The 14,034-nt window shown below is 46.1% G+C and overlaps 2 protein-coding genes across 2 annotated transcripts in view; one reads left to right on the plus strand and one right to left on the minus strand.

The window, feature by feature from the left end:
• Positions 1-3,333, plus strand: part of tnfsf10 (TNF superfamily member 10) — a 9,630-nt gene extending 6,297 nt beyond the window's left edge. The window contains exons 4-6 of the mRNA XM_035619841.2: positions 1-67; positions 888-1,135; positions 2,094-3,333. The exon at positions 1-67 is cut by the window's left edge and continues 50 nt beyond it. Of these exons, the coding sequence (XP_035475734.2) occupies positions 1-67; positions 888-1,135; positions 2,094-2,303 (525 nt within the window). The 3' untranslated portion in view covers positions 2,304-3,333. The remainder of the gene's footprint in view (positions 68-887; positions 1,136-2,093) is intronic.
• Positions 3,334-5,425: 2,092 nt separating this feature from the next.
• Positions 5,426-11,902, minus strand: msl2b (MSL complex subunit 2b). Its single transcript, XM_035619828.2, has 3 exons — positions 10,488-11,902; positions 7,190-8,553; positions 5,426-7,088 (listed from the first exon to the last, which is right to left on the minus strand). Exons 1-3 carry the CDS (start codon positions 10,627-10,629, stop codon positions 6,792-6,794), a joined length of 1,803 nt encoding a protein of 600 aa, XP_035475721.2. The 5' UTR covers positions 10,630-11,902; the 3' UTR covers positions 5,426-6,791.
• Positions 11,903-14,034: the final 2,132 nt, after the last annotated feature.

Below are 14,034 nucleotides of genomic sequence, written 5' to 3' on the forward strand. Positions count from 1 at the left end.
CCTCGCCCCAAAGTGGCGGCTCACGTCACCGGCAGCTTCGTGCCCAAACTGGATCAAGAGGGAGGAGGTGAGTCGCCAGATCATCTGCTGGTTTGTCTCTAAAGTCACCGAGTTATCGATTAACTCAAATTAATCATCGCATCACGATGCCAAAGTGAACACTTGTAATAAAAGATCAATCTTGATGGAAAGAAATGTTTTTAAATTTGGAAGAAAAGTATATTTTCTTCAATATTTATGATAACAACAGTATGGACGACTATGGAGAAGAAAAAAACATGAGGAATCGTGTAAAATAAAAATACATTCATTTACTTTAATAATAAGTAGACATTGTGACATATTCTGACAAGCATATTGCCTGTGTCATAATTAAAAGATAAAAAGGGACATTGTTATTTGTTAAAATGTTAAGATTTTAAATTGTCAATAATAGTAATTATGGAATGAAGTATGGAAGCCTGCTTTTTTAAGTAAAGAAAAAAAGTTAAATGAGGAATGATTTAAAAAAATATATTTAACTTTCAAACTTAACTTTCATATCAAGTAAGAAAAAAGCATTATTCCTTTTGTCAAAATTATAAGGTGATATTTTTTATTTCTCACTATTTAATAAATAGTACTGGCGACATACTCATAATTTAGAATTAATGAGAAAAGTTTTTTAAATTTAAACCCAAACTTTGAATTTCTTTTCATCTACTGTATTTCGTCTCACACTCACATAATTTTGACCAAAATATAACCTGAACTTTCCGACCTACAAGTCGTCTATTTGTCTCGTCGTGTCTCGTGGAGATGGAGCTCCATCACCAGGCCCCTCCCCTCCCGCTGTGTTCTTGATGGACTTTTATCCGGAACGGGTTTGTTTTTGTTTTCCGCTCCAGCTCCGGTGTCGGCGGGGCGCCGGGTCCAGGGCCAGAAGATCTCGTGGTGGGAGGGGCAGAAGGGGCTGGCCTTCCTCCAGGACGTCCAGCTGGTGGACGGGGAGCTGGTGGTGCCGCATCCCGGCCTCTACTACGTCTACGCCCAGACCTACTTCAGACACACGCACTCCCTGGAGGAGGAGGAGGGCGAGGGCGGCGAGGAGGCGGAGGACCGGGGGCGGCCCCTGCTGCAGTACGTCTATAAGAAGGTGGGAATCCTCCGAGTTCGGCAAATGGTTTGTCTTGGGGGGAAATCGCACCAGTTACTGATGAAATAACTTTTGAGAGGAAACGCGGTGGTTAAACGTGCGATGTGCTTTGACCACGGGGCTCCGAGGCACATCTGCCAAATTTATTTTGAATCTTTTAGTTTTTGTCGCTCTGAAAACCTCCGACTGAAGCACAAATGAAACACAGTCACACCCGACAGGACGCACGCTGCCTCGCTGGTGGAGAGTTGTTGTCTTTTCCATTTCATCGAAATTTAGTTAGTAATCTTTGACTGTTTGAATAACTTTTTTATGTGTGTACTGATTTTACAAAGTTTGCCGATGAAACCTTGTAAGGACACGGACTGAGAGTTGAAATGAGAGACACGCAAACCAATTTCGAAGCTTGGAACTTTCTTGTCTTTTAAATTTGCATCACGGATTAATTCATAAAACAGAAACTACAAAACGTCATTTTAACAGATATTTGTGATCTCACCAAGTTTGGTACCTGATGAGACTTTTGGTTTTTGTCAATTTTATCAGCCGATATTAACTCATCAAGGATATTTTGACATAAGTCGACAATGCCAGTGAGAAATCCTCATCAAATTAACGTTTGAGGTCATTTAGAAATACTGTTTTTGCTGATGTTGTCATGACACAATGTGTCCACTAGAGTGCACTGAGGAGCACACTTTGACCACAAAATTCCCTGAAAATCTAATTTTAAGGACCATCATCAAAAATGTTGTTATAAAAACAATCAGAATTGGTTGTCGACGTTTAAAATAAATTTTTCAAGCTTCAAATATCGTAGCCACCGCTCAAACGTCCACTCGCAGAGTGTGGCTGGTTCACGTTGTTGTCATGTGAACCGGCCACAAATTCCCCATCGCGCCCCCCCTCTACCTACTGCCCGTCCCCCCTGGTCACTCACCTGTTCTCCTCTCGCCAGGTGAGCAACTACCCGGCTCCCTTCCTGCTGATGAAGACCATCCGGACCTCCTGCTGGTCCCGGGGCTCCCAGTTCTCCCTGCACTCCGCCCACCAGGGGGGGCTGTTCCCGCTCAGCGCCGGCGACCGCCTGTTTGTCACCGTGACGAACGCCTCCGCCGTGGACATGGACGAGAAGAGCAGCTTCTTCGGCGCTTTCCTCGTCAGCTAGAGGAATCGGGGGCGCCGCCTGGTCTCGCGGTGAATCTCCAGATCCGCGGACGCGAGTCCCGTTTTGCGACGGCTAACAGACTCGTCTCAGAGACAAAAGACTGACACTAGAAGTGGCAGGTTTGTATCTGACAACACTGGTCTTGTTGGCGGACGAGAGACTAAAGAGGACGTGGATCTGAGAGTCGTGTGTGTGAGAGAACTCGTGAACGGCTGATGGTAAATGTGTGGAGGTTTACCGTGATCAACACAGACGCAAACATTTCTTAGCGGCCGACGTTGTTTCACTCGCACCGGGTTCATCAGGTTGACCGACGTACAACCTTCAGCATTTAGTGAAATCTGCCGTCGTAGCTCATGTTCACTCACAACCCCCCCCCCACCCCCCCACCACGAGCTCCTCTTCAAACTGCCTGTCACTCAACGGCGTCTTAGGCATTTCTTGTCAGTTCAAAGACAGATCATCTGTTGGCGTCTCCGGAGGGACGAGTCTTTACATGTTCATTTCTCACATTAGAAAATGCTGCACACATGCCAGCAACATGTGCAGGGGGACATATGGTCACATTTACCCAAAGGGGGGCGTGTGTGCAAACCCTCCAAACCTCAAACTCCCAAAAGTTGACTGGCGTTGCCCCCGATCCGAGCGAGGACGATAATGGATGCTGGAAAACTCAGATGTAAAACTAGAAGGGCGAATACCTCTCCGCCCAATGGGTTCTTCCTCCCGCCGCGATATTCCTTGGGGTGTCGGTGAAGCCGGTTCACGCAAGGCGCAATCCTGCTCACGGACAATCAGATGAAAACATCATTCTGTGGGAGGTTGTGACGCACCTGTGCAAAAAAGCGTTTCATAGCAGGTTGAGTCCGCATGAGGATCTGTCCGCTAGTCTGCTGACCAGTGGCCGCGTCGCCTCTCCCCTCACGACAGGGAAGTCTGGGTCGCAGAAGAGCAAAGAGAGAAAAGAAAGAGATTAGAAACCACGGGAAAAGCAACTTTTCAAAAGAATACATTATATATATATATATATTTCAAAAGAAATGAACTGACAGTGAGCTCGGAGCACAGGGCCCCTGGGGCCTGTTCTCGTCAACCGACGCCACCTGGAGGAGAGTGAAGTCATTGCTACAGTGGTTCAATTAGCGTTGTTGTTCATTTTATAGCAAAACTACATTGTGTTTTTGTCTTCGTTACTTCACAGCCTCTAAGAAATGTTTGTATGGAACCTCTTCCGATTGGTTAATAGCGATTGGCTCAGGACCCAGTGAGGAAAGTGGCTGGGAGATGAAAACGAGCGTCTTCCGTCACCTCGGCCTTTCACGGGTCCTTTTTCTCCCTGAAGTGAAATTTAAAACACTGCTGCTTGTGTTTCGGTTGGCAGCAGCTTCACAAGCCTCTTCCCCGCTGCTTGTCAGTGCTCCAGCTGTTGGCTCGCCCGCCCGCGAGCGCTCCATCCAAACGGTGCACTAGACGCTGCCTAATGGTTGGTATTCTCGGGCACACGTCATGCGGGATTAGATGCAGATGTGACCTGCGGACGTGGAAAAACATCAGTCACATGCGCATCTAGAACAGCTGAAAAATGGGATTTCTGTCTTAAATGTTGGAAGTGAAAAATGCAAACACAAAACCAAAGTCGCTGATTTATATGTAACCGAAGGAGTTGAACGCATCAGTGAACTCAACCGACGGAGCAAGAAGATTCATTCCTGATCGAGGAAATTGGTAGTTTGACAAAAACATTCTCATCCCGACGCCTCGCGACCTTTCATCAGAGTTGATGGAATCATATCATATACGACCTTAATATCTGATCTTTAGTTTTCACTCGGACGCGAAATGCTTCCATAGGAAATCGGCTTGAGTTGGGTCAATTTTGTTCACTGATTAGTTCGGTTCTACTTGAGAAAGCAAGTTTTTATTTGTAATAAGCTCCAGAGGCTACACGTCGTTGTCGTTTTTCATTTACAGTATGACATGAAGGCAGCATTCACTGTAGAGTTTATGTAAATACAATTTTTTTGTATCCCCTTAAAGCTACAGTGTAATATTTGGCGGCATCTGGTGGTGAAGTTGCAAACAGCAACAAACCAACATGTTACTATTATTAACAGTTATGGACAATATGTTCAATATGCTGTTAATAAGTTATTGTGAATATTACACTGTAGCTTTTTTTTTTTTACAAATGTGTATATTAAGTGGTCGATATAGTTTTGATTTCCACAAAATTAATTGCAAAGACATTAACACTCCGTGGCGAAATGTGTTGTCAAAATGTACAGATTGGAACATGACGACATAATGTACCTTATTTTCAGCCTCCATAGTGAATATCGGGAATCATCCGCCTGCGGCGAATCCCAGTGGTTTGCCACCTGAGGCACCAACAAAAAGAGAAACTACACAAATCATGATCAAAAAACAACATCTCCCCAAAACTTTATTTTTTTACCAAGTAAATCAAAACTAATGTGAATGTAAATATGAAAATGTTTCTGTCTGTAAATATGTGAAATAAAGACTGTAAAAAGAAGAAAAGGAAGAAAAGGAATCGTTGTGAGAGCGGAGACGAGTTCTGTTTCCGTCGGTCGTTCCTGATTTTCTCATATTCGGTCCCTTCGTCAGTCGTTCCGCTGATTGATCAGCTTCAATACTAAATATAGAAATCAATATCTGAAATTGTTCTTACAAAACTTAAAATCCCACTGAGGATGTAAAGAAATTTACAATATTTTAAATCCATTTGATTAGTTGTTTTTTTTAAAGTTAGTTTAATATTTATATATATGTATATTTATACAAGGAGAAATATGTTTTGTCAAACCTGTTGAAATATATATTTTTTTAAAACAACACATAAATACACATTTAGTAGTGATGGCGATGTTAAAGTTGCATGACAGATTAAAGGACTTGATAAAATAAATAAAGTTGTAAAAAAAAAAGGCAGATAAACATAAACCTTGGAACATCTACGGTGGTGTTCTGCCCCCTGCTGGTGAGTATCACACACTGCAACACGGATCTCCACATCGCCCTCTAGTGCACAACTGGCAACACTACGACGACAACAAAGATTCAGACAAATGGCCACAAATAATCACACGACACCTGTTGGGTAAGTTTTTGATTTTCTTTCTTTTTTGTGGAAATATGTTACAGTTATATTACAGGTATTTAAATGCCCCGAGGGAGAACAAAAGCCGTTTCTGGAGACACCGGGAACTAACGCTAAGAAGACGAATTAGACGAAGACGACAAATTAAACGGAGACAGAGCGGAAACAGTCCAAACTGTAATCTTCCGACAGACTTCGACGACAGGCAGAGTGGAGGAAAACTGAAGTGTCAGGACACGGTCCAATAAATACTGCAGATGTTGTGGTGAACACAACTGTTTTTGTTTTTTTTGAAAGGAAAAGAAAATGAACAAACGGGGGGAGGGAGTTCTCCTCCTTCAGTCCTTTGTGGAGTTTTTAGCAGCATGTGTGTAGCTTTCGGAAACCGAACGCAGCGCGGGGAGCCGGCTCTCCGCCGGAGAGATTCTGACACAGAAAGGAACACAGGGGTTTCACAAAAAAAATTTAAAATATTAAAAGTGTGTGGGTCAGTGTGAGAAAGTGCTTCATACAAGAACCTGGAGATAGACGCCTTGTCTTCCGTCAGCCGCACCGGTTGGTTGAGATTAGAAAACAAACTTGTTAGTAGGATATCAACAAGACAAAATCCAAAACGGACCCGTGCCGTTAAAACTTCACTGCTGGTTCATTTGCAGTTAAAACAGATAAATCAATTTAATTTTCTTTTACGTTCCAAGTTTTTTTTTGTATCATTTCATATTTTGAATTTCCTCCTGTGTGAAAACGTTCCGGCGGAATGCAGATCCGCTCCGGCTCACCGGCTCCTGTCGCTAGTAACGTAACTTATAAAATGTTGATCAGAAAATGTTTAATGGAACCTGGTCAGTCCACGTACAAAAAGTTCTGTCCGTTATATATAAATTACACCGGTCTCTGATGATGATGATGTTCCTCTCCAAACCGCCACCTTTCCCCCTCAAACACACACACACACACACACGCACATGCACACTCACACTCTCTCTCTCTCACACTCACACACACACACACACACGCCTGAGCTACACAACATGCTCTACACGTCACCCACAGTAGGGGAGAGAACGAAAACAGAAACGATCCGCACTGAAATTAAATCTCTGCACATACAGTAAACGCTACATCTCCTCTTTCCTTTTTCCTTTGTCTCTCCCGCGCTGCATCCGTCATGCCATGACCACGAGCGCAGTGCAGTTCCGTCTCCGGCTGGTGACCCTCGCTGCCGCCTGTCACTGTAGCTGCCTTGTTCTGGCGCCGCCGCGTTACGACACGATGGTTGATGCCCAGTGGGCGGGGCAAGGGGGGTGTGTGTGTGTTCTGTGTGTGTGTGTGCACGATACGACTGAACGGAAGAAAGGGGCGCAGCCTCAACAGTCAAACCGCATCTCCAGTGAGTCGTCAAAGCCCCTGCTGTCGTGCCCCGCCCCCGACAGGAAGGCTGTGGCGGGCGCCCCCGTGGCCGTGGCCACGTTGAGGAGGGCGCTGCCCGGGGAGCTGGTGGCCGGGCCGCGTAGCGCCGCTGCCGTGATGCTGGTGAGGTTGATCCCCAGCGTGAGGCGGGTCTGCTCCAGCGCCTTCTCCGGCACGGCAAAGGCCTCCAGCTTCTTCTCCCCGTTGGCCATGTAGGAGTTCTGGCAGCCGCGGCAGATGCAGTCCAGACATGCCTACGAAGAGACAACAACAACAACAATAATCGATAACAGAATGGTTACTGATAAAAAGCTAAAATGATGATGACCAGGAGTCGTGACAACGTGGTTCTCACCTTGCGGTTGGAGTAGCAGGGGCAGCGCTGCCCCCTACAGGTCAACACAGAGGGGTTCTGCGTGGCTCTGCCGCACTTGCAGCCCTTCTTCTCCACGGGCTTCTTGTACAGTGGCTTTGAGGGGCTGGGTGGGTGCGTCAGCGGGTGTGCGTGGGGGTGGGGGGGCACCCGGTCGCGGGGCTGCGCGCGGGGCTTGGGGGCACCTTGCCGGGCCTTGGTATAAGCCTTCTTGGCGGCCCCGTGATGCTCCACAGTCTTTTTAAGTGCCTTGTTGGAGACGAGCACGGCCTTCCCCACTTTGAGGGGGCCGCCGTTCGGCACCGGGGCCAGGTGGGGGTGCGGCAAGGCCGCAGGGAATCTGGGCTCCTGTTTGGTGGTGGCACCGGGGTTAGGGTGGTGGGGGGAGCTGTTGGCACCGAGGGGAGACCCTCGCAGCAGGCTGGAGATGGGGAGTGGCTGCACCTTTTCGCTGTCGCTTTCCGAGCGCGAGCGCTTGCGGTGGCACCGAGGGGGGGCTCGTGGGACGACCGTGCAGGGCTGAGGTGGAGGCTGCAGGGAGGGCTGTGGGTGAGACTGGAGGGGGCGAGGGCTGTTTTCCGGGGGATGGGAGGGGATGAGGCGGGAGGAAACCGGGCCGGAAGGGCAATGCGGCCCGTTGAGGCCCGACTGAGGGCAGTCCGGCTCAGGCGTGGGGTCAGGGTCAGTGTCCGTCTCCAGAGTCCTGAGCACCTCCTCAACGCTCAGCAGCAGCGGCCCCCCGCCGTGTTTCAGGTCGTCCCCGAAAGTGCTGATGTCACAAAGCCCCGCCTCCCCAGTTCCTGTGACGCTCACACACACAGGGATCTCCCCCGCAAAGCTTTCCTGCTTGACAACATCGCTGCCCGTTTCTATGGTGATGGGTTGCAGGGAGTCCGAACTAACGAGGCCGTTACAATCGTGCAGTCCGTTAACGCTTGCGGTGCTCAGCTCCTCCCCCTTGAGCTCCTTTGAAGGCGGAGCTTCGTTGGGATGGAACACGTCAGAGGTGGAGGCCGCGTGCGACGGCCCGACCGAATCCGAAACATCCTCGACCTCCGGCTCGCTCTCCACCAACGTCAGGCCCTCGTTGAGGACGGCCTGCAGGTCTGGCGAGTCTCCGGCGGCGCTGGCTATGTGCGGCGCGAGCGGAGACTGGGTGATGTAGAGGCAGAGCTTCCTGTAGCAGTGGACAAGCAGGGAGAGCTGCCGGTTCTCCTCGAAGCGAGAATAGTCCTTGCACCAGCTGCAGGAGGGCTTCAGTTGCATCCTCTGACCCTTACAGCCTCGACACACATAGTGCTGACATGACGAGTCGGTGGGAGCGATGGGGTCCTGCAGCAGGTTACCTGAAGGACGAGAGCGGTTCGAGAAAAATAAATACATTTGGAAACGTTAACATCAAAAGATTTCACACTGCAGACGAGATTACACCGATGATTAATTCACTCTCTCTCAAAGGAATCCAGAAAAGGCAGCCAACGTAAACACGGCAATAAATCTGACAAAGCATCCAGCCCCGTGTTGTTTTAAAAAAAGAAAAGAAACTATTGCTTCCTCGTTTTGCGGCGGCTTCCTAAACCGACATGCACTTGTAAAAACCTGAGTGGTGCCTGGCAACGTGCCAGACTTGGCTGACAACCGCTCTTTGAGAGGAGCTTCCTTAGCAACGCTGATCACTAGGGAGTGCAGCTGCAGATAGGAAGAGGGGGAAAAAACAAAAACAAGCATGAAGGTCCATTCATACGAAACAACCCACCATACACACACTCTGTCACGGTCCCGCGTGACGAATCAACCGCAGTGTCTATATTGAAAGCGGTGTATCGACTGCGTTCGTATTGATCTATTATTTATGGAGAACAGTGGAGATAAGTATATATCACTTTTACCTCACACCAAGCTAGGGGAAATATAAAATAAATCAAATATGAATCCATATACATTTACTGACACACGAGCGTCTTCTGCAGAGCTACAAAAAAACAACAACAACATGAAAAGCACAGTATTGTCTGCACACTGCAACTAAGGAAGAGCCGCTGCAATATGTATGAGGAGTGAAACCCTGTGTTTTAAATATAAAATGCCATATTAAATCAAAGACGATCTTTATTTACAACCTAACACAAGACAACGGACCGCACACAAAAGAACTGAACTGCAGCCAGTGTTATCTCGCGCCTTTAAATGGCCCTCTGGGATATGAAGATGCGTTTAAATGCAGTTAATATATATATATAAAAAACCGTTCCCTTCACCTTGATTTATGCCATTATAGTTTATTTATATAAAAATGATTGTGGTGAGGAGGATCAGCTGCACAAACATCCAGCCTCTGCTCTTCAACGTGATCAACACAGAGAGGGGGTGTGTCACGGTGGGTGGAGCCGGGGACCGCGGTGCGTTCACGGCGCCTTCGGAGAATCTCCACCGCTGTCAACATTTTATTAACAGGATTTAGCCGCATGGCCAAAATAAAAGTCTTACAGACACTTATTTCTATCTAGAGAAATATTCTCCCCTTGTTTGTTTGGATGAAGAGTAACAGCATGTTAAAAAGGTGATAGCAAAACAGTAATATCATATTTAATTTGAGTTAGATTGCAATAAAAAAAAGAGAAGACAACTTTTACATAACAATAAAAAAAAGAAAATAAGAAGATAAACCACTCTGGGCTTGAAGGGATATAAACTTATGTTAATCTCAAAGTTCTCATTATGCAGGATAACAGCTTCAAGTTCTTTTTTAAATTTGTATGACAAAAGATTATTATATATACAATATACATGTATATTATATAATAACATTGGGCTGGCCTGTCAACTTTTCTTTAATGGCACAAAACAGTAATATCTTCATTATTTGATGAAATATATTTTCGTAGATATCTTATTTCATTGTTACCCAAATTTTTACTTTAATGTCCCCAATTAAGAAAAAAACATTCTACAAATAGACGGAAATTGAACATATGATTCTGTGTATAATGCTCAGCATGATCCTAATTGTGAATGCTCATAACTGTGCCTAACTAGAGCAATAACTTATACATATAAATCAATATCTTTTTGTTTACGATCGACAACTGATCTTGAAAAGGTGTCGATGCTGACAATTCCAACTGTCCGCGAAAGCAGCATCATTTAAAGGCTCGCTCTCACAGCTGACAACAACGTCTCCCAAAACACACACACACACACACACACACACACACACACGTTATTAAATCAAATAAAACCATATATGATAAACATGAACTATGTTAATCATCACACGTACCACAGACCAGGCAGGACAGGGACTGGCGGAAGAACGGCAGCAGCTTGCAGAGCTCCGCGAGGGCCCGCGGGTCTCGGGGGTCGCACTGCAGCACCGAGCGGCTCGCGGACACGTAGAGAGAGGTCGCATTCACCGGGTTCATCTCAGCTGCCTGGCTTCCCCCCCCACCCCCCCACCCCGGGGGGCTCCAAGTCCGGTTCCCCGGGCCCGGGTTCCGGGGGGATCCGGGTCCGTTACTCTGCACTGATGCGTTCAAACGCGAGGGGACACAAAGTGGCCGCGACTCCCCCCTCGTGCTCCGGAAGGTGAAAGTGATCGTTTCTGTCGCGGGGGTCCGGCGGCTCCGAGGAGAGCATCGATGGATGCCACGGGTTCAGTTCGCCGTCGGCAAATCCCACGTACGCACGCACGCACACAGCAGCGTGTGTGAGTGTGTGTGTGTGTGTGTGTGTGATCGGGGGGTTACTCATCCCCCGAGTCACATCCAATCCATCCTCCGCGGCTCCCGGCTCTGAGGGGACCGCTGCCGATTAAAAGCTGCAGCGACAAACCATGCATAAAAAAGATCCGTCGTCGGTTCATCCAAGGCGGCGGAGACAAAGCATCGCGTGGCGCCTTTTCCCCTTTTCCACAGCCGGTTAGCTGCTACCAGCAGCGGCGGCAGCTCTGAGATTCAAACTGGGGCTTTCGTGACTCCGGTCTGCGGTGCTCTCCTCCCCGCCCCAGTATTCCATAGTCCACATTGCATGCTCGTCCCGGGGCTTCACGTCGGTCCAGAGCTGGTTGTTGTTATTGTTATGATCATCCCACACCGCTGCATCCGTGTCGCCTCTCCCCGTCCGCAGCGCCCCCAGCCAGGCTCGTCCACACCGCCGGTGTTATTGTTCGCGGATGTTCATGGCGGCGGCGGCGGCGGCGGCTCGAAAACAAAACAGGCCGCCGCGGCTTCAAGTGGTTCCCCGCCTCCTCCTCCTCCTCCGGGGAGAAGCGCGCAGAACGTGGACGGGAACAAGGAGGAAGGGAGGTTGCAGTTATTGGAACATTAATAATGTCGAAGCTCCGACGCGTCTTTCGGCGCAGAGGAGGAACGAGCCAGCGGAAGCACCGGGCTCGAGTTACAGTGCTAGCCGCCCGAGCCGCACCGGGAGCCGGCTACAAAAGCAAGGCCGCCCCCTCCCGTCCTCGGGATTAGCGGGACTCTTTCGCCGCTGTCGCTACTCGCCTCGGCGGGAATGTAGCGAGGGGGAAACACGAGTGTGTATGTTGTGAATTACGTCCTCCTGCGGCTTGTTGGTGGACTTCCGGAGGAACGGCGGAGACCGAGGGAGAATTGAATCCGCGTCCGTGCACCTTGCTATCGTTAGCCGCGGAGCAGCCGTCTCACCTCCCGTCGCTTCTCCACACACAAACACGGGGGCGCTGTTGCGCCAAGTCTCGCGAGAGCACACGACGCGGTTCATTTAAAAAAAGAAAAAAAAGAAGGATGACGTCAGAGTTAACGGTTCGAATATTTTTTCGAGCTAATATCCGAAAACTTTACTCAAACTTTTCTTTAAAATATATAGTTTAGTTGTAAATTCCTTTTTTTAAATCCGCTTATTAATTTTTAGTAGTTAAGAAAAAAAGGACAAAATTGTATAAAAATATAAATATCCATTGGAGGTTCATGGAAAGGTAGTGATTCATATATCAACTTATACATATACACACACACACATATATACACACACACACATACACACACATATATACACACAAACACACACACACACACACACACACACACATATACATATATACACACACATAAACATACATATATATACATATATACACACAAATATATGTTGATATATTAATCAATTTCTTTTCTAAATGTATGTATATATAAATATATATGTATATACTATATGTATATAGTCAATAAGCTTCATGTGTTTTCAATCATGGTTATTGCTCTTAAAATAATTAATTGTAGGTCACAACCCTTTTATGTACAATGACACAGTAACTTCCCATTAAAAAAATACTGCACACTCATTCAATATTGTCGTGTTAAAAAGAAATCCATCTGTCACGGTTCTCACTTGAAATGATGACATGATGATAACATCATCCATGTCCCTGAGTCACGAAGCCAAGTTTCTTTTAAAAATTGTTTCACAACTTTCCGATGACTTTATATCTGTTGTTCGCATTTCACCTTTTGTTTTGTCCGTTTGTTCGTTCTTTATCTCTGTTGTACTCGGGTCTCTCTTGATCTCAGTCCATCCGATGAAATACAGGTTTTATCAATAAAGTTATGCAGCAACAAGTGGAAGTTTGAAACTCTACTTAACATCAACAACATGTATTTTAAGTGTTATAGTTTCTCTGATGCTTCCACACATCAGTTCTGATCATCACACAGAAGCAGGCACATATTTCAAAGTGCACATATTTTTAAATCTGCTGTAACAGGAAGCTCAATGTGCTCGATGAAGACTGAGAGGTACAGAAAAAGCCAGTAAGAGAGCGTTGAGTTGACGCCACTGTGATACACTTATAGTATTTTAATTTCACAGGAATGTAACGTGAGTATTCCGTGGGCGTGTGATGAATTCGTCTTCTTAAGGGCTTTGCTGCAGTGTGTCATGGCATCATGACCGCTTCCATAGGTTATTGTTGTAACAGTGGACGCTAAAAATATTAGGTCTGGTCCGTCTGTGGGCGTTATTCTCAGCGTGTCTCTGAGGAAGGGCCCACGAGTTTGGGTGATTCCCCCTCAGTTTTGTCGCATGAAGAGGAAAATGTGAGCTGTTCCAAAATAGATAATCAATGAGGTCAGCCACATTGCACCACATAGTGTTATAGATTACACTCTGTGATCACACTTGGTGTCACTCTGAACAAACACACGTTGATCATAACTAATAATCACCTGGAGACAAACACGCAACAAAGTTATTCATCAAATAAGGGCAGAGGTTGAATTTTCCGTCAGAATGAACTCACAAATACAGCTCACAGCACGTCATCTTTTCCACAGTTACTGTGCGGAGCGTCCAAGAATATCATATTTTTGTTAAATGATTTTATGCTTTATGAGGTTAAAGGTCATATGTGGTGGAGGCGATAGGTCACCTGCTCAGGCACGACAAATGGAAACGAACTTGTTGCTAAATTTGGTTAAAATAATAATAATATTAATGATATAGTTATTATAATAGACAAGAAATTATAAATTAATATGTTGACGTTAGTTGTTTTGCCAGTGAACCAAGTAAAATAATGTAAAATGATGATAGTACCAATGCTAATGACAAAGAAAACACGATGATAATGATAATAGAATGATAATAACATAATAATAAGAGACCAATCAATTATGAAGCATTATATATAATAAAATTCTATTCTCTTTAAGATTAATTAGATAATGGTTCTTTAAATGAACATAGGCATCCTATGTTATGTAAAAGAAAGTTTCCACATTGTAGAATATTGTATAACATATGGAGCAGATCAATATCGGCTGATAAAATCAGTGAAAAATGTCAATAAACTC

Source organism: Scophthalmus maximus, chromosome 21 (assembly GCF_022379125.1).
Source record: "Scophthalmus maximus strain ysfricsl-2021 chromosome 21, ASM2237912v1, whole genome shotgun sequence".
NCBI classification, from domain to species: Eukaryota; Metazoa; Chordata; class Actinopteri; order Pleuronectiformes; family Scophthalmidae; genus Scophthalmus; species Scophthalmus maximus.